The sequence below is a fragment of the Carya illinoinensis genome, chromosome 6 (assembly GCF_018687715.1).
Source record: "Carya illinoinensis cultivar Pawnee chromosome 6, C.illinoinensisPawnee_v1, whole genome shotgun sequence".
NCBI classification, from domain to species: domain Eukaryota; kingdom Viridiplantae; phylum Streptophyta; class Magnoliopsida; order Fagales; family Juglandaceae; genus Carya; species Carya illinoinensis.
The window spans coordinates 8,313,523-8,335,000 of record NC_056757.1 but is presented as its reverse complement, the minus strand read 5'-3'; the positions used below and the strand labels follow the sequence as shown (position 1 = coordinate 8,335,000).

The window sequence follows — 21,478 nt, the reverse complement described above, 5'->3', positions numbered from 1 at the left end:
TGTCTTCAGTAACACCATTGATCTTCATAGTGTCACAAATCTCCAAGAACATTGCCAAATGAATATTGGGATCATCCAGTGGCGATCTGCTGAATTGAGCCTGCTGCACCATGCTAATCAAAGCTAGTTTGAGGTCAAAGTTGTTGGCATTAATTGTCTGGCGCATTATACTTGAGTAATTTCCATTCACAACTGGTCATACATAGTCCTTCAAGGTGCGTGGTAGTGCCGCACGTTCTTCTTCAGCCATGACTAGTATCTTATTTCTTCTTCGTGATCTAAGAGTTCTTTCAATCTCTGGATCAAAAGGAATAATATCACGAGATCTAGCACGACGCATCCAACGTAAAAAACACACCTGGAGAACAAAAATAAAATAAATTTCTAAATTAAAACCAAGATTACTTTGTATCAATATTGACAAAAAGAATAAGAATAAACCAATCCCCGGCAATAGAGCCAAAAACTTGATCGGTGCAAAACTGCAAGTGCACAGTATCGTAGTTTTATAATAAAGTGATAAGAAAAGATCGTCCTCAGGGATTGGTACCTTACTTTTGCCAAATACCAAAATTATACTAATCTCGATTTTATCTAGAGGAATCACTAAGATTTTTGTAGTTGCAAATTAAACTAAAATCAACTCAAAGAGAAATACGCAAAGGAAATAAAACTGACGTTCAAAGATCAAATTTATGGGAAAGAAAACTTCTAGGAAATCGATTTCACCTAATTCTTCATTATGCTTTTCTCATCCAGCTAATTTAATTTAATTCTTTTCGTCTATTAGCAAATCTCTAATTCATCCAAAAGCCTCTTTCGATAATCAATTGGAAATGACTCTTGTTTATCAATTCACACAAGAATATGCAAATTAAATAATCAAGAAAGCAATAAGATCAATGATTTAATTACTACATAAGTTCGTACAAGTCTTTCGATCTCTATATTTACCTATGCTGAAATCTTCAAGATCTACCCTATGATTCCCTCTTTAGATAGCAAATCACAAGATTAAATATCATCTAATCATTGGCCAGTTAATTAGAAGCAATAAATTCAGAATAAATCAGATAAACAAAGAGATAATTGCCTTAAATTAGCATAGACAATCAAGCATAGTTCAGAAATAGGTTACATCGTTTTCCTAGAATAAATAAAATTTAGCTCATGCTAGAAATAGAATTCAACATAAACGAATTCACCATAATTGTTCTGAGAATATTGGAAGAAAATAAATGTTGAAAAATACTCCTCGCAGCCGCAACTCGTCTTCAAAAACTCAAGAAAATGATTCAATGCTTTTCTCCCGTCTGTGCTCGTGTATGATTCTAACGTACGTGCAAAATATGGAATTCCCTCTCCAAAACAGATGAATTGAATTCTTCTAGCTGTGTTTTTCTGTCCTAAAAAGTGTTCTTCAGTCCACACACGCGGCCATAGAGTGAAAAATCCCTTTTATATGGTGTGACGGCGGAAAACCTTAAATCTGTCAAAATACGATGTTCGCTCGAGCGGGATGTCGAGTGCACATCGAGCGTTCGACTCTGTTTGATTTTGCTCGAGCGTCCTATAGAGTGCACATCGAGCGTTCGACTCTGCCTGATTTCGCTTGAGTGGCCAATGTCTCCGCTCGAGCGATCTTTGTTTTCCAGCAACCCGCTCGAGCTCACTGTCGAGCGGCAGTCGAGCGTTTGAATCTGCCTGAATTCGCTCGAGCGGCCAAAAACCTCCGCTCGAGCGATCTTGTAAAATCTGCAATACGAAATTTTGCAAGTCATCATAGACCTACTCATGAGCCTTCGACTTCACCATCTTTGAAACCCAACACATACACAGCATCACACACTAGCACAAATGGGAGTGTCAACCCGTTCCCTGCCATCATTCGAAGCCCATTTGGTTTTGTAAGATTTTTTATAATAGGGAAAGCTTTGTTCTTTTGAGGTTCTACATTCCATTTGGTTCTAAACATGCGTTGTTAATGGGTTGTTAATCTTTTTCCAATTTTCTCACATCTTCTATAACATGCGTTGTTAAACAACCTTTAGTTTATATTTGTTTGTTGGTTTCTAGTAGAGGTGTCAAATCATGTTAATGGGTCGTGTTCGTATCATGTCAAAACATGTATATTATATTATATAGATCAACCCTAACCCGACCCGTTAAGCTTATCGTGTCAAAATATCAAACCCTAACACGATCCATTAACATAACAGGTTGTGTCGTATCAACCCGTTTTGACCCATTAGTGAAATTACTAAATAGGTTAACACGACATAATATGACCTATTTCAAACTGTTTATGTAAATGATTGAATAAGCTCAAAATTAACCCATTTGACCTGATTAAATTTAGCATAATTTTATATAAATGTTAAAATCACACTGTCTATAAAAATTATAAAACTAACGACAAGTCCAAAATTACAATCCAAATAATAAAAATATCAAAATTAAAATTCTAACAATCTTACTTTTAGGTATAAGGGTATAATTGTAACTTTAACTTTCTTAAAGTGTCAAAACGGGTTGACCCGCTATCAACCCATTAAGCAATCGTGTCTTAATGGGTTAACCCGTTTTAACCCGAACCCATTAAGGCAAAATGCTAACCTGTTATTATCGTGTCGTATTCGTGTTGGGTTAACGGGTCGTGTAACATATTATTATCCCTAGTTTCTAGAACAAAAATTAGACATAGGAAAAAAATCTGCCCTTCTCAATGGCCTGGAAAGGTAGGGATGATGGTGGTGGTATCATCTATATTTGTTATGTTTATATTTTCAAATGATTTGGTATAAAGAACGTTATCTTTTGGGATGCAAAAATATCTTGGCTCTGTATAATCTTGGCTCTATATTTTGAGAATTTTTATTATAAGATCTTGGCCCTATATTTTGTGATGTTTTTATATAATCTATGTAATGAGGTAAGATAGTTGAAAGATTGGATAGGATGTGATGATCTGGATAAGGGTAGGGTAAACATATAGCCATTGACAGGTCTTTAATTTGCATTTATGCTCCATTCTAATTAAATTAAGGTGCATTGCAATATAAATTAACTTAGGTTGTATTAAGAGTAGAGCAAAATTTACATAGCATTATATTTAAAAAGGTAGTATGGTGATCCATAATGCCCAACAGTTAAGTGTACCATGAAAGCCACAGAGGAGGGTTTCACCTATGTGGCCCATTAGGCCATATGCTAGTAGGGTAGCCTCTAAATCTGAGTTCTCATCTAATGATGACTCCACGCAAGCACCTAATGTTGTATTGAAGAGTAATCATGAATTTGGTTTAGCAAAAGCTACCACATCTAGTCTCCCCTGGTAAGCACATTCATTTGAAATGTGAAAGAATTAGTGGATAAATAAATAGTGAAACATATTTAGCTTTGATGTAGATGTTTATATATTTTTTCCAATAAGGGATTTGTATTGTGTATTATGTCTAGTGCTATTGACAAGGAAGCAGGGTAGCGAGTGTGAGACTGCTTGCAAAGCTTTGTAAGCTGGGGCCTATTCCTCTAGTGACATGGATTGTCAAGCACTAAGGTTTATAGCCAGAGGATGACATGAATTGTCAAGTATTATGCGAACATGATTCATTGGAGGTTTATTCTAGACAATGGGGAAGAGGACCTGATTTCGCATGTGAGGCAGAGCGACTAGTATCTTGAATTTTTATTTGCTATTGTTGTTAAATAACATAAATAACTTAATTTCATGTATTATTAGGCAAATTTCATCATAGATTGGGAGAATCCGAATCACCTAGAACATGTCAGATTATAGCTGCAAACTAGTTACAATACCTTCTATCATAAACTATACACAGAATATAGACATTTTAAACACATGCAACAATCTTGGCTAAATGCTCAAAGATTGTGGATGCACTAGTTGGGGAGAAGTTGTGTGAACAGTAGATATCTCCTGCCTTTCAAGTAACTATAACTAACAAATTGGGTTAGTTTAATTTAAATAAATTGTGGAAAGAATGTGGTCTTGAAATTTTTGTGTGGATATTTTATGCTATAGTTTTTGACATGTCAACCAAAGTGCATGATTGTGTTTCATTTGGTCTATTGGTATGTGCTAAAATTGGCATTGATTTTCTTATTTACACTATTTTGATGACCCAAAAATTATCTAACCAAAACAAGATGAATAGGAAGAAAGTACGGTTAAATCACGTAGCTGAATGAAAGTTTTTTGTAAGGTTAATCACTGAAAATGTAAGAAATGCCATTTTTTTTATACATCTCTAGTCTATTAAAATCTTTGTATACTGGGATAACAAACTATAATTTTATTAATTACTTTGTAGCATGAGAATGTGGAAAACATAGTGAGAGTTATGTTGATGGTCTTGCAAGAAGGGGTCATTTGTGAGAGAGCACACTGAAGAAAACTATGTAAGCAACAATGCTTTTATTGGTTTATTTGTTTTCATGTTAAGTCATTTTGTGATAATATAATGTTAACTTATTTTCTAGGATATTATTATTTATATGATAGAATCAAATGATGTCTTTATGAAAAAAAAAAAAAAAGACAAAGATCCCTCTGGAACCTCTAAAGATATAGCAAAATAGGTATTTAAAAAGTTACTAGGGTGAAGATTTGAATATGTTTTGAGGATTGAGTCATTTGATTGTACCTGAGCCTTCAATGTGCTCTCCTTTGGCAAACAATCTACTATATCAAGTTGAGATGTACAAAAAAAAAGTGTGTAGAACTAATAAAGGCGTTGCAAGCAGTCATGGAGAGCTAGACATTATATGAAAAACGAATGAACATGAGGTACACATCGATGGAGTCTCAAAGAGAAATTGGAAGCAATCAATAGACTAGCTTGCCAAATACATGCTTATGATTGTACAGGGTTGTGTGTGTGTGTGTACACCATGACTCCAAGTTATTTTTTATTGTAAGAATACCAAGACAAGGCAGAGTCTTAACATTAGTTTTAATATGTTTAATAAGAAAAGTATGAAAGTCAGACTAAGGCTATGGACTAGTTTGTAACCTTTCAAAAAGTGGTTTACAGTGTTTCCTTAGATCTCTATAAAATTCAACAACGTAATTCAAGGAACTAAGAAACCTTCGTAGTTGTGTTTTATCAGTAACGACATCGAAAAATTTATCAACAAATTGGTTAGCTCTATCAATAGGACGAATTTATCATTCATAAATATCATAACCAAGAAAAATAATCTTCATTTGGTATCAAAGCCACTTGTTTATATATATATATATATACCAAGATTCCATGTTGCTTTTGATTGTAGGAATACTAAGACAAAGCATAGTCTTAACATGAGTTTTAATTTGTTTAATAAAAGAAGTAGAAGTGTCAGACCAAGGCGGTGGACTAGTTTGTTGCATTTCAAATAGTGGTTTATAGTGTGTTGATGTCGTGTTTCGTACACCTAAGGGCTAAGTTCTCAAAGGTCTAGGTCTTCTGTAACTTGGGCCTGTAGATGTAAAGATAAAGTAGGAAAAGGTGGCCCTGGGATCTCCCAGAAAGTCACCAATGCTAAAGTTAGTGATCGCACTCAGTAAGTAGGGATTTACGTAAATTAAGCACTGAGTATGAGAAAGAGCTGATTAGAGGAAGCATTCCCCGTTTACGTGAGGATCGAATCACCTTATATACCTAATCCCATGTCACAACCCCACCCTATCAAGAGCGAGACCGTGATCCTGTACCTATTCTTTTTCCTATTATAACAGTAAATTTATTTATATATGAATTCCCATATTGTTATTAGTATTATTATTATTATTTTATTAATTTTTTTTTAAAAGATAATGCGAGATGATTTGAACGCATCGCGCATAAATTCTAATTTCTAACTGAAAGAAACATCTAATAGACATACCTTTACATTCCTTTACAAATGACTCTCAGAGTCCGTCATCCATTTATTTAACATAACTACTTTAAACAAAAAGGGACTCAGTCCCTTCAGTCTTTACAAATGGAAACTAACTTAAAGCAGGAGGGGTTTCCATTACCCCACTATATACTTTATACCCGAAGGTATCTTGTCTAGAAGTTAACTCAATAAAACATCCCCGTGTGGGGTCCAGTATTAAAACATAAGAAACATATATCTTCATAAAAAAAAAAAACCAAACTACCCAGGGACTACTAAACGTCGGCCCCTCCCTCCTTAGAAATACTCAGTCCCTCAGTAGATTCATCTGTAGCTGGACGTTTAAAACATAAACACAAAGTGAGTCTAATACTCAGTAAGCAGTACACCATGCTGTTAACTTAATAAGCATATAGTACTTTCTTTTGAAAACATGCATCCATAAACCAATACTAATTCTGACAATACTTCCATATATATACTTTCTTTATAACATTATGCATACACTTACTTCTTACTATCATGCATATACTCACATCATACTTTCATAATGCATATACTCACTTCATACTTTCATACAAAATATTTATTTCTTATTTTCATACATACTTATATATCATATCTTCATGCATACATTTCATTTAATCTTTCACTTTCTTGTGGCCAACACACTATTATGCCCCGTGTGTTGGGGTTAGCGGTCCTATTGGACCTGGATTCCACCTGTGGCCACAGGTTAGGAACCCCTTTCTGTCAGGAAGCAGTACTGAGTGCACTACCAGTACTACTTACCCGGCATTGTAATCTGCCCATTTCTTTGATATCATTTCCTTTCATGTGGCCATTACATATTTTCATACATTAATTCATTCCTTTTCTTTTTTTGAAATCAGCATTTCAGTATCTTCCTTAGTCCAATGAATATGCTTTTATTTTGGAAAAAATAGCATTTTATGTCATGCTTACATATAAATAAAATCTTAATTATTTCAAGAAACATGTATAAAAATTTCATGACTTAGGATCTACATGCATGCATTACCATATATACATACAATCAATTATAATCGATAGGATACTTAACAAGGGCTACCAAGAAAGGCTTGTACATAATATAAACTCATTTATTCTTTAATTAGAGGAACGTTTGGAAAGAGATAGAGATATATTCTTCCACAAGAGGACTTGGTGTGAGCGCATGGTCATAGCTACTTACCTCGATCCGTTGCAATCCCTTTAACTTCAGAAAATCCTAATCCAATAAATAACAAGTGTATGAAAACTCATCCAACATCCTTTAGATCCCCTTTTAACGATGGCTAAAATATTAAAAATCTAACGTCGTTTTCTACCATTAATGTTAGCTCAATTAACTACCCTCTCGACAAATCCTTACAAGAGTAACATAAGAAGATAGTTAATTTAGTTAACATAACATCAAAACAACTCCATATATGCATTTAATCACTTAAAACAGAACATAATTATATATATACACACAACAGAACATTAAAACAGCCTTATATATATAATTAATCCCTCAAAACAGAGCATATATGTAGATATACAAAACATAACATCAAAACAGCCTCATATAAATACTTAATCTCTTAAAGCAGAGCATATATGTAGATATATAAAACATAACATCAAAGCATAAGCTAAACAATTTAGTTAGCTTCCAAAATCACATTAAATCACATTAAACAATTTACCTTAAACTCCTAGATTCTTTCAAGAGGTGAAGTGAAGGTCCAAAGCTTGAAGAAAATGAGAGGAGTTTGATTTCTTGAAGAGGAGAAGAAAAAAGGGAAGTGGCGTTGGCTAGCATGGAAAGAGAGATGAAGAAGACTTGTTCTTCATTTGTTAGGTGTAGACCGATGGGTTTGAAAGGGTTCATTTGTTAGGTGTAGACCGATGGTTCATAAGAGAAGAAGGCTTAGTTAAATTTTTGGTCATTAAAAGCTTAAGGAAATGGAGGGTTAGGATTAGATTTAGGAAGATAACTATTCCAATTACCAATCCAATGGTGGGAATCATTTGTGCTCTTTCATAAATAATAAAATTTTAGGATTTAAAGAGAAAATACTATAAGGCCTTAAAAATCATGTACTTAATTTATTTTAACAACCCACATAAAAAAATAAAAACACACCCATCTAAAATAAAATAATAATAAAAAATCTTTACATGAACATATTTAACTTAAGGAATAAAATAAAATGATGTAAAGACTCACGTAGTAAGACTAGGGTATTACATCCCAGGAATTAGAAAGCCATACCCTATGACCTAGGGGGGAAGGGACATCCTCTTGGAGTTCCCTCTGCCATACTATCATTAATGCAACATGGCCATCTAGGCTTAGTCATTAATGCGGCATGATTGTTTGGTAAACCCATTTAATGCAGCGTGATTTCCCTATGCTATTTTGGAGTCCCGTCTTTTCTCTTTGGCGTGCCTCATTCCCTTTCCTCTAGTTTTGGCTTCCCATACTCTATGCAACGTCCCATCTTGACCCAAGTGGGCATACCCAACTTCTGTGGGTCGTAGGTCCCACTCGGGTGCCGAGAGACCCCGTGAGTCTGGATCAAGCCTCTTGGACCCCTTGGGGTATGGGGAACCTGCCTAATGCTGGGTCTGAGCCAATATTCATGGGCCTCAAGCCCTCAACAAGAATCCCCCCAACATAGTTTTTCCGCATATCTCTATAAAATTTAGCAACGTAATTCAAGGAACCAAGAAATATTTGTAGTTGTGTTTTATCAATGATGATATCAGCAAATTTATCTCAAATTTGTAACGATCTGACCCAATACTTCTAAGGTCAAAATATTGATAATTTTTATTTGGCCAAAATTATATTTAATAGGCCATATTGAATAAGTCTACGAGCAATAAATTATTAAAGTTGATTATGAGTTTTAATTAAACTCAATAACTAGGTTAAATCTCATTTATTATCTATTGAATGAGCTAGACTCTTTTTAGAATTTAAAGATCGGCTATTAGAAATTTATTTCAATTTAAAATCATTACTAATTGAATTTCCCTACAAAGTTTTAGTTACTCTCAATCCTGCATTAAATGAACTACTAAAATATGTTTTTTACTTTCAATTCTAGGATCCTCTTTACCTTAAAATTCCTAAACCCAACCCATACCATCCTATAAATAGAGTCTCATATACTATATGTGCACCTACCTTTTCAAACTTAGCCTTTTTGTTTTTAGCTATCTTTTTACCTTCTGCATGTCGTAGCCTTATCTCCCCCACCATGAAACACAGCTAGGTCGCTATCATCTCTTCCTCCCTCCATTGTATTGTGATTGATTTTGTATCAAAAATTTTAGTAAGCAACACTACAAGGTAAGTAGCTTAATCATAAATTAAGATTAGCATACATTAGCTAGTTAATATATTATTATTAAAACCAGTTCTTTCGAAGTCAGTGTTTAAGTACTATGCATGTCATGATATTTGCAAGCACATCATTCATCATGTTTCATTCCGTATATTATAGTTATGTATATTTTATGCATCTCGCGTTGCATAAAATATGTAAGTTTTAATAAGATCGAGTATAAGATAAACTCAAAACAATTAATCAGATGGTCATTCAGATGCATAGTACCAACGTAATTTCAAGATAGATGTGCAATTCATGGACTCAAACATGATCCACCATAATATGCCAGAATACTATCAGCGACTGTGGGATGTGGGGATGCTGATTAAGTATGCTTACATTATGATGAGTTTCTTATTAAGTCATCGACTAATTTTAGTTTGTTTTTATATTTTTAAACCACCCCCGGTCAAAATGTTTATGAAGGTAAATTCGCAAAACGAGAGTTAGTTCAAGAAGACATGACATTCACCTTGATCATGTGCAGAGATTTTAAGTTATGATTTTTATGGCACAGATTCTTAAAAATTTTAATAAATGCTTCCATGCATTCTCATTTATGTTTTCAGTATTTTAATACAAAACGACTCTATTTATTATAAGTAATCTTTGTATTTGGTGTTTTCATCAGAATAAAAATAATAATATATTTTTAAATCAAATTCAGTAGTAGCACTTTATTTCTCGTAATTTTCTTAAAAATGACGTATTTCTTAAAAATGGGGAGTGGGGTGTTAAAAAATTAGATAGCTCTATCGATGGGACAGATTTATCATTCAAAAATATCATAACTAATAAAATGAATCTTCGTTTAGTATCAGGGCCACTTGTTGATATATATATATATATATATATATAGCCAGCATTATTTTGGAAATGATGAAAATAGAGTTTGGAGCATAGCCTTAATTTTGGTATGTCACGTTTGACCTTTAGCCTTTTCGAATTGGATGTTTGTTTTCTTAAGCAAAAACTTCAGTATTAGGTATGGATTTGTTGTTAAGTGGTTGTTAATCTAAAATGCCAGTCCATGTAAATGTAAGGTCAAAATAGTTGTGAAGAAACTGTGAGGCCTCACTGTTATAGTTGCATATTAATGTTTTTGTGTATTTTGAGAAATTATGATTTTATATTATAATGGAACCATAATCAAATGGTGTGAGTGGTTGTGCAATGTAATATGCAAATTAATGAATGAAAGAACATGTATTATTGTCTCAAATTGATATGCTTGTGCATAAATAGTAGTCTCCTCTCTAGTTTTTCTCTCAAGGTCCTCTCTTGGGAGAATTATAGAGGTGGTGTTTTTGTCCCTGAGGTGGTGTTTCTAGTCTCGGTGGTGTTAGTTTAGTATGGATGGTTTGCAAAATTAGTGGTGTAATCTGTGGCTGAGTGAGGAGGAGGATGCATCAATTGTGTTGGAGGATGTAGATGTTTCAGTGGTGAAAAGTAAGGGTGATCTGAGTTTGATAGGGAAAATATGGTGTGATAGACAATTGGGGAAGCAGGTGGTGGAGTTGACTATGGCAAGAATATGGAGGCTTAGCAAACCTGCTGTCATGAAGGAAGTTGGCAGGAATGTGTTTGTGCTGAGTTTTGCAACTCACGCTGATAAGGAAAGAATTGAAGCAGGAAGGCCATGGTTCTTTGATGGCCAATTGTTTGTAATTATCCATTTGATGGCATTACTCCAGTGTAGGCTTTGAAGTTTGATGCTACACCATTCTGGGTGCAATTCCACAATCTTCCTTTATTTGGTATGAATAAGGAGTATGGGGTCAAGTTGGGCGGATCTATTGGCAGTGTTTTAGATGTGGATGTTGACCATGATGAGGTAGGATGGGGTAGTTGTCTCAGAGTCAAGATTATGATTGATCTGAAAAAACCATTGGCTCGAGGAAGGACCTGCACAGTGCAAGGTACTAAAGTGTGGTGTCCTATTCAGTATGAGAAGCTTCCTAGATTTTGTTTCACTTGTGGTCGAGTCATACATGAAAATTCCACTTGTCAACTGGAACCTCAAGCAACTCCTCAGTTTGGTGCTTGGCTGTGGGCAAAGTCCAGTTTCAAGAGGAAATGGGAGTCATTGCGGGAGCATAACATCAAAGGGGGAGCCATGAAGAATGGGCTGATGCAGGAGCAGAATAAGGTGGTGGCTAGTGGTGTAATGGTGGCTGAGGCTACAACAGGTAACGGAAGTTCTTATTCATTGCACCATAATGAGGGGAGCATTCATTCAGGAATAAAGGAAGGTATGAAGACATCAGTTACTGAATGTAACAGTTAGCAGGATGTTTCTGATGTTATAACACCTGCTGTGATTTTTGAATCTGAATTAATTACTGAAGATCATATACATAAAGTATGTGATAATGGGCTTTCTAATGGGCCTTTTGGGGCTGAATATGGGTTGTCTGATGCAACTGGAGGGGAGTGTGCAAAGCCTGTCCAACTATCTCGAGACCACCTGAATGTGTCCCAATGTGATCAAGCTCAACCATTGCAGAGAAGATGTACCAGAAGCATTTGGAAGAAAAGAGCCAGGGCAGCTTATCATGCCTCTACTGAGCAGTTGCCAATCCAAACTGAGGAAGATGCTAAGAGGAAGAGATCATTGGTGGGGACTGATGATGCTGAATTACTTGGAAGTGGCCCTAAAAGAGGTAAGTACACAGTTTTATCCACTGTTGTTGAGAAAGATTTTCTTTCTAGAAGAGAAAATAAACACTTGGGATCGGCAGAGGCTGTTCAATAGCCCTGCCGAGATCAATGAGTATCATAAGTTGGAATTCCCGTGGGCTTGGGAACCCATTGGGAATTCAAGTTTTATCTGACTTGGTCAGAAAAGAAGCCCCTGAGATTTTATTTTTACAAGAGACTAGAATGCATTCTCGAGCTATGGAAAGGTTGAAGTTTAAGTTGGGTTTTTTTGGTTGTTTAGCTATAAGTAGTGAAGGGAGAAGTGGAGGAATATTTTTATTTTGGAAGAAGAAATATAGTGTCAAAATTCAAAGCTGTTCAAAGTGCCATATTCATGCTGAGGTAATTGAGGAAGATGCAGTGGGTAACTCTTGGTGGCTGACTGGTTTTTATGGTTAACCAGAAGTGAGTAGAAGGCATGAGTCATGGTCTTTGTTGAGGCCTCTAAAAGTTCATCCTGATATAGGTTGGATTATTTTGGGATATTTCAATGAGATTATGAGCAATGCTGAGAAAAGTGGTGGTATAGCCAAACCAGAAAGACAATTGCAGGCTTTTAGAGATGTGGTTGAGGAGTGTCAAGTGCATGATATGGGGTTTAGAGGCAGTCCTTTTACTTGGTGTAATGGGAGGGAAGAGGGACAGACAATTAGTGAGAGGCTGGATAGATGTTTTTCAAACTTGAAATGGCACTCTTATTATCCAATGTCTGTGGTCATTCATGGAATAGTGGCTTATTCAGACCATAAGCCTATTATTCTAAAGCTGTCAGATGAGGTGCAAGAGGGATCAAGAAGGAAATTGTTTCGTTTTGAGGCAATGTGGATTGAAGATTCTGGATGTAAACAAGTGGTAGATGGTGCTTGGAAAGCTGTTGAAGGGAGAAAGGAGCTTAGTACAGTTATGAAGAAGATTGAGTATTGCAGTGAAAAACTGTCACTTTGGAATCGAGCAAGCTTTGGAAATGTGCAAAGAAGGTTAAGGTTGGCTCAAGACAAACTCAAAATGGCTCACCAGACTGACCCTTTATCACTAAATAGACAGCATATTCAACAAGCAAGAAAGGAGGTCCAACAATGGCTACAAAGAAGTGAAATAATGTGGAAACAGAGATCTAAGGTTCTGTGGTTGGCTGAAGGAGATAGGAATTCTAAATTTTTCCATCATAAAGCATCCCAAACCAAAAAGAAGAATTTCATTAAAGGGGTAAAAGATTCAACTGGAAGGTGGCAAGTTCATGAGGCCAGAGATAGAGTTATTAATGAGTATTTTCAGAATCTTTTTGCAGCAACTGAGGAACTAGGTAATATGGATTTCTTGCAAGATTTAAATGGGAGAATTGATGCTCAAATGGCAGAACAACTTGATGTACCTTTCACAGCTGAGGAAGTCAAGAGAGCTTTAGATGAAATGCATCCTACAAAAGCTCCTGGACCCAATGGAATGGCCTCTATCTTTTATCAGAAATTCTAGTCTATTGTTGGGACTGATGTCACTGATGCAGTGCTTAAAGCTCTTAATACTGGTTCATTCCCTTTGGAGATTAATCATACTTATATCACACTGATACCTAAGAAGAAACTACTAGAATTTGTTTCTGACTATAGGCCCATCAGTTTGTGTAATGTCATTTATAAGTTAATCTCAAAGGTCTTAGCCAATAGACTAAAATCAGTTTTGCCTACTATTATTTCTCCATCACAGACAGCTTTTGTACCAGGAAGACTAATTACAGATAATGTTCTTGTGGCATATGAAATGGTGCATTTTTTAAGAAGGAAGAGGAGTGGTAAAGATGGATTCATGTCTCTAAAGTTGGATATGAGCAAGGCCTATGATCGAATTGAATGGAAGCATCTTGAGGAGGTGATGAGACAGATGGGGTTCAGCCCAAAATGGATTCAACTGCTGATGTTTTGTGTTACAACAGTCTCTTTTTCTGTCCTTGTTAATGGAGAACCTAAAGGGCCAATTCAACCAACTCGTGGATTAAGACAAGGGGATCCCATCTCCCCATATCTATTCCTACTATGTATTAAGGGACTCATAACATTGCTGAACAAGACAAATGTGCAACATCAGATTAAAGGCTTTCAAGTATGTAGAGGTGCTCCTAAGCTAAACCACCTACTATTTGCAGATGATAGCATTCTATTCTGCAGAGCTAATATGCAATCTTGCTTAGTTTTGCAACATAGACTTGATATCTATGAGAAAGCATCTGGACAGAAGGTCAATAGAGAGAAGACTTTAATGGTTTTCAGTCATAATGTACCTTCACCGAGAAGGGAGATCATGCAATTTTGGGGTGTTAATCACTTTCAGCAATATGAGAAGTATCTTGGATTGCCACCTATGTTGGAAGAGGAAAGTACCAAGCTTTTTCAGTGTTGAAGCATCGGGTATGGTCTAAATTGCAAGGGTGGAAGGACAAACTTTTATCATAAGGAGGAAAAGAAGTGTTGCTGAAAGCTATAGCTCTATCTATACCTACTTATACTATGAGCTGTTTCAAGTTGCCTAAGTCCCTATGTGCTGAACTTGAGAGCTTAATGGCAAGTTTTTGGTGGGGTCAGAAGCAAGATGAAAGAAAATTGAGCTAGATTAGTTGGAAGAGGATGTGTGAGTCAAAGATGAAAGGAGGTATGGGGTTTAGAAGTATTCAAATGTTTAATAAGGCCCTACTAGCAAAGCAAGAGTGGAGGATTATGCATGAAGAATCTTCCCTTTTACATAAGATTTTTAAAGCAAGATACTTCCCAACATCTAGTTTTTTGACTCAAGATTGGGTGTGAATCCTTCTTATGTATGGAGAGGTATTTGGGACACCAAGAACAGTTTGCTAAAAGGGTGTAGATGAAGGGTTGGCAATGGTCTATCCATTAATATTTGGTCTGATTATTGGTTACCAAAACACAAGTTGCTATCCATGGTGGTTGATATTCCTCTTGAAGCAAGGTTACAGAAAGTTTCTTCTCTGATGATGCCAGAACAAAATAGCTGGGATGTTAAGAGGGTGAGAATTGTTTTGCCACCAAGAGAAGCTACTGAAGTGTTAAGTATTCGATTGCCTATGGATAATATACCTGATATGCTTATATGGGAGCATGAGACAAGTGGGATTTTCAGTGTTAAAAGTGCATATGAATTTTTCAAGACCATTGAGCAGAATGGAGATGTGGCTGAAAGTTCAAGAGCAGAAGATGAAAAATTATTATGGAAGCATTTATGGAAGATGCATGTTCCTCAAAGAGTTAAGGTTTTTGCATGGAGAATGTGTAAGAACATTCTTCCAACCTTTCAAAACCTGAAGACTCGGAGAGTGATACAAGAAGCTACTTGTTACTGCTGCCAAACAGAAGAAGAAGATCTACTTCATGCACTGATTTATTGTTCTGCTGTTGTTGATTGTTGGTCACAGGTATTCCCTTCTCTAATTCAAGTAATTGAAAGGAAGCAAATTATACAATTAGCCACTGCTGTAATCAGGAGAAGAAGAATAGGAGAGTTAGAGAAGTTTTTCCTACTTGCATGGCGGCTTTGGTATAGAAGGAATCAGAGTATATATGAGGGAAACATTCTATCAATTCAGCAAGTAATGGAGCATGCTTTTACCTTATACCAAGAACATAAAGCAACAATAGAGGCCACGAAGATCAAGCAAAAGTATAAGTGTCAATGGCAGCCTCCTCCAGAAGGTGTCTTGAAGTTAAACATTGATGGTGCTCTCTTTAGTGATCAATGTAAAGCTGGTATAGGGGCTATGTTGCGTGACAAGGAAGGGAAGATTATATTTGCAGCAAGCAAATCTGAACCTGTTATAGCTGATCCTATGGAAATTGAACTTCTTGCTATGTTAAGGGGTTTGCAATTATGTGGGCATTACATCTCTTCAAATGGAATCAGATTCTTTGTTAGCAGTTCAAGAGCTGGAGAAGGAAGGGTATTCTACTACCTTATGGGGTGGATTGATTCAGGAGGTTAAATCCTTGCTTCAAAGGTATCCAAATTGGTCCTTTCACCATAAGGAAAGAGAAGCTAATGGAGTTGCTCATTGCTTGGCTCGGTTTGCATGGAATTTAGATGACATTTGTATTTGGTGGAACTCAATTCCAGATTGTATTTTTCAAGCTATTTGGGTTGATTCATCTTTGTAATGCTTGAGTTTGATGAATAAAAATTATACTTTCTTATCAAAATATATATATATATATAAAGATAACTGTTTTCATTGATAAAACACCAAGTATTTGTAACGGTCATACATATCACCGACGACAATATATGTCATTTGCAACGACAGTTTGGTTGCAGATAAAAAGTAATTGCAACAAGAACTACTTTCATTGGTAAAAGATCAAATATTTGCAAATTTTAAAAAGAAATATATAGTTGAGATTAGCTTTTCCCAATGCTTCATTTACAAGAGTAGCACAACGACATTTCATCGTTACAAATAGACTTTTACAACAAAAATCACACTTATAACAACTATTTTTTTTTTTTTCTTGCAAAAAGATGACTCTATGAAAGAGCTTGGAACAAAAACTCTAAGAGCTCAAATTAAATATTCCTTACCGATTAATGATTATACATAAAAAAGTTCAATCATGTCCTAAAATTAAAAAAAACAAAAAAAAAAAAATTGCTTAGCATATACAATTTATTCACATAAAAATTTAATTGGTATGAAAAGTTTTACATTATGATGAAAATAATACATTTTGAATTTGTGGACTAAAAACATACAAAAAAAGGGAAAATATATATATATATATATATAAAAAAAAAAAAAAGGACCAAGTTTAAACAATTAAACGTCGTGTCGCTGAGGGAAAAAAATAATTAAACGTCATGTCGTGAGCCTTCCTTGTCCTTCTCAACTGAACTCAAATCCAACGACTCTTTTCTTCTGCTTCCCATCTTCAAGAATCCGTACAGTTTCCGAAATTCTCTCACTGTGTGAACGCTCTCCCGGCAGAACAGACTCGCCGGTGGTTCGACCGAATCATCCACAGAACGACCGGAATTACTTCCGCTCAATCTAGGCCCGGCCTTGATCACTCCCCTCCCGTCGCCGCCGCTGGTCTGCAGCGCCGTGATGACCGACTTCAACGCCCGACTCGGCGAATTCCGGTTCGAAATCATGATCTCTCCGATCTCGGCGTGGGTCAAACTCGCCCCGGTTTGGAAGACCTCCTCCACCTGAGGGAACAGCTTGTGGTCCTTCACCCCCAAGTAACTACTCGCCATACTCTTGAAGGCGGAGAAATCGCAGGTAGGAAACTCTATATGAACGTCGATCCTCCCGGGCCTCATCGCCGTCTGATCGACTTGATCCTTGACGTTCATCGTGAATACCATCACGGTCTCTTCGCCGCAGCACGATATAATCCCATCCATGAAGTTCAGCATCCCCGATAGGCTTACCGCGGCCTGTTTCTCGGCGAAAAACCGGTCTAGATCCTCGATCACGACCAGCGACTTGGTCGTTGTCCGCAGCAGGAGCGTCTTCAATTCAGAGTCGTCCGAGACCTTGGACATGTCGATATCGTAGACGTCGTAACACAGGAACCTCGCCATTGCCGCGACGAAGCTGGTTTTTCCGGTGCCGGGTGGACCGTACAGCAAATAACTCCGTTTCCAGACGCGGCCTAACCTGTGGTAGTACTGCTTCGACTTGAGGAACTGCTCGAGATCGGACTTGACCTTGGTTTTCAAATCAGCGTCCATCACCACCGTGTCGAAGCTCGCCGGATGCGTGAAGGGAATCGATCTCCACCGTCCATTCCCCCCTTCCAAATTCATGTTCAACCTAATCTCCTTCTTCCTCTGCTCGATCTCGTCCGTGACCGTAAGGATATGCTGTAGGTACTGGCGTAAAATTCTACGCTTGTCGTTCTTCCTTATCTTGAGTACATAGGACCTACCGTTTCCATCATTGTCTCTTTCAGGTTCGTTCGTCCATGACACTCTGGCGCTAAAGAAGGTGTCATAGACGATCTGGTTGGCGTCGAAGTGGAGAAGGATTTCGTTGGATTTGGAACCCGAGAACAGGTTCAGGTTCGTGAGGTCGGAGTCGTCGAGGGAGACCAAGGAATTCAGGTAAACTGAAATCTTCCGGTAGAGTTGGTTTTCATGGTACTGCTCGTTGTACTGTGGAATTTTGTAGGTCTGGTATACGTGAAACAGGTCTTCAAAACCTCGCCACCATTTCAAGAAAATGTGAAATATAGATGTCTTGTACAAGAACCTAAGTATTATCAGGGAGGAAACGATAGCCAAGAAAAGACCCAGAAACATGATCGATGACAAAAGCTACAGAAACTGTGAAATATATTACCGCAAAGCTTGGAGAGTTTCTGAGTACGTAGTTATACTAAAACTTTCTTAATTTCTTTGTACCTAATGATTTGGATGTGAGGAAGATGATGGTTGGTGGAGAATGAAAACTTGGCTAGAGCCTGAGGAATGGGGTATTTTAATGGGGTAGCGGGAATTCATAGCCTGATAGATCCTTCGAGTTTAACAGGTCAAAATGGGGCAGAGAGAGAGAGATTTTAGACATTTTTGCTTGGCTATGGCTGTGGCTGCGAATCTATGACCACTGACTAAGGACCATTATGAGGAGTTGATAATTGAAAAGAGGAACATTTGGGAACATAATTCAATGGTCTTCACCAAAAGTGAGGTGGGGTTTGGAACAGGAAAATATTTTAGATACAAGAGATTATATAAAAATAAATTTATAAATTAACGTGATTTAATATGATTTATCAGATTATAAAATTATTTTTATTATAAAATAAATTTAACGAATTTTATGTTTATTTTTATATAATTTTTTTTATGTATATAACAATTATTTTTAGAACAACTTTTGATTAATACTTAATTCAAATATTCGTTTGCATGCGCTTTTTAAGCAATTAGGGGCCACACCCAGTCGATAAAGTTGATGCTTGGTACATGTTTGACGTTGAGACTTGTAACTTTTTGTTTAATTTTATAGCAACACTTACTTTTGTTTAATGTACTCAATTAGTTAATACCTTTCTTGGTTGAATCTTATTTTGTATTATTACAACTTTTTCTCCCCTTTTTTAGCAATTAGGGGCCATATAACACGGTGGAGTCCTGTTTATCGGAACACCCCCGACATAACACTCACGTAATGTGACCGACGTATCAATATTTTATAAATTATTATTTTTTTATTACTATTAACATATGTGATTCTTTACCACGTGAAAAGGAATATTACCTCTAATGAGTAAGTAAAATTCAAAATGATGATGTAAGCATAACAAAAGTCTTAAAGGTGTGCAGTCTTAATTTCATGTGTAACAAACATATGATAATATATGCTGAAATTTCATAGCAGATAACAAGCAAAAGCCACCGCATTGGTTGCTGGAATCTGGTTTGAAATTGCTTGCTTTGAACAAGTAAACTGAAATTTTCAAGTTTTCCATGCTACAGCTTCTATTCTGTCGTTTGCATATAGTCTTACCTAACCATTCAAAGGTTTAATTGTTCCCTACCTTTTTAATTCTCCACGAGACAATTACATATTTTTGACATTTCAGTTGCTAAAATAAATGAGAAATAAATTTTATGACTATAAATATTATTTTTTAATTTTTAAAAGAATATTCTTAAGGGGTGGTAGGGTCCCAATCGGCATCTTTCATGGTCATAAATATTATTCCTATCAAGTTGTTTTGGGAAAGCTGATCTATACAACAGTTATGATGTATAATTGTCTCATTGCCATGATCATTGCGCCAGAAAAAAAAACAACCTGCTGACAACGATTTTGATTAAAGCAATGTTTTATATAGTCATAAAATTATAAACGACGTATAATTGATTTGAAAAAGAGTGAGATTTATGATTAAAAATTTAGTTTTTTTTTTTTTTCATGTGGATCCCATATTAATTTATTTTTTTTAAAGTGACTGCACGTCATTTGCACGACCACGACTACAAATATCATTTCTCTTTTGATTAATTGGTAGAATCACGTTTCGTGGAAGTACAGAGATTTCTATTGTTGGCATTTGATAAGTTGTGTCTTCTAATAGCGTTGTTATTAGGTCATGCATATGTAAAGGACAGTTTTGATGAATGTGAAATGAATTTAAATATTTACTATTCTATTTATATAAATCTTCACATTAGAATATATATTTTTTATTATATAACAATAAAATAATATGAGATGAATTTAACTTTGACTATATATTCCATTCACATCAAATCTTTATATTGAATTATTCATTTATTTATTATATACTAATAAAATAATATTAACCTAAAAAAAATTAATTTGGATATTTTTAATTTATTTAATTTTATAATGAATTTAATTTTAATTAAAAAAATATTTAACTTTTTAATTATTTAATAAAATAATTAATAAATTAATTTTTAATTTTTAATTCAATACTTGGGTGCAAGATGGAAGAGAGAGAAAGTTACATAAATTAATAAAATAAATATTTAACATTTGTACAGCATATATCAAATTTGATCATTTCTATTCGATTACTGTAGCTAAAAGCTACAAAATTTACTTTTGCCTAATTCAATATATGCGGTTATGATGTTTAATATCCAAAAAGTGGCTTTAACTATACATTTGCATATTCCGATGCGAATACTCTAAGGTACATGACTGTTTGGAAATAATCTCATTTTAAAATTAGGGATATAAAACAAATAAAAAAAATTAGAAAATCGGTTCAAATCAACCTGGTTGGTTTGGTCTGACTTTCAACTAGTTCGGTTCAGAATCGGTTTTACATTTTCTAATGCTGGATTGGATTCGGTCGGTTCATATATTTATATATTTTATTTTATTATTTCTTAATATTATATATAATATATTTTATATAATATATAACTTTTTATATATAGTACAGATAATTATGTATGAATTAATATATTGTAATTTATAAGATTACATTTTAATCTTAAATATGAATATTTATTTGATCATATATTTTAAATATAAAATATATATTAAATACATTTTATTACCTAATAAATTCTCAACATATTTCTTTTGATAAATATATTAATAATACTAATATACTTAATATATTAAAACTAGAAAACTAGATCAAAACTGGTAAAGCTGGAAGTACCAGTTTAGAAGGGTAATCGGTTTTAAAAAATATAAAATCGGTATTATCGGTTTAGTCTTAGATTTTATCTAAAACTGGACCAAACTGGATTCATTACACCCCTACTCAAAATTCTCAATTTTATCTAGTCTTATCTCCTTTTCAAACACTTCTACTTATGATTTATACCAAAATTTTATACTAGATTTCATTTTATTTTTTAAAACTTTTTTTATTTAATGATTAAAGAAGTATTTTTAAATGAATTTCTGATTTTTTTAAATATTTAAATAATTTTAAAAAATATTTTTTAAAAAAGTAAAAAAATAGCTGATAAGTGAGGATTCT

At 35.0% G+C, this 21,478-nt stretch overlaps 1 protein-coding gene across 1 annotated transcript; it reads right to left on the bottom strand.

The window, feature by feature from the left end:
- Positions 1-16,553: 16,553 nt before the first annotated feature.
- Positions 16,554-18,691, bottom strand: LOC122312961 (AAA-ATPase At2g46620-like). Its single transcript, XM_043127640.1, has one exon. It carries the CDS (start codon positions 18,300-18,302, stop codon positions 16,845-16,847), a length of 1,458 nt encoding a protein of 485 aa, XP_042983574.1. The 5' UTR covers positions 18,303-18,691; the 3' UTR covers positions 16,554-16,844.
- Positions 18,692-21,478: the final 2,787 nt, after the last annotated feature.

Bases quoted from the DNA above. Each gene is read 5' to 3' on its own strand.
- LOC122312961 (XM_043127640.1), bottom strand. From the start codon at position 18,302: ATGTTTCTGGGTCTTTTCTTGGCTATCGTTTCCTCCCTGATAATACTT.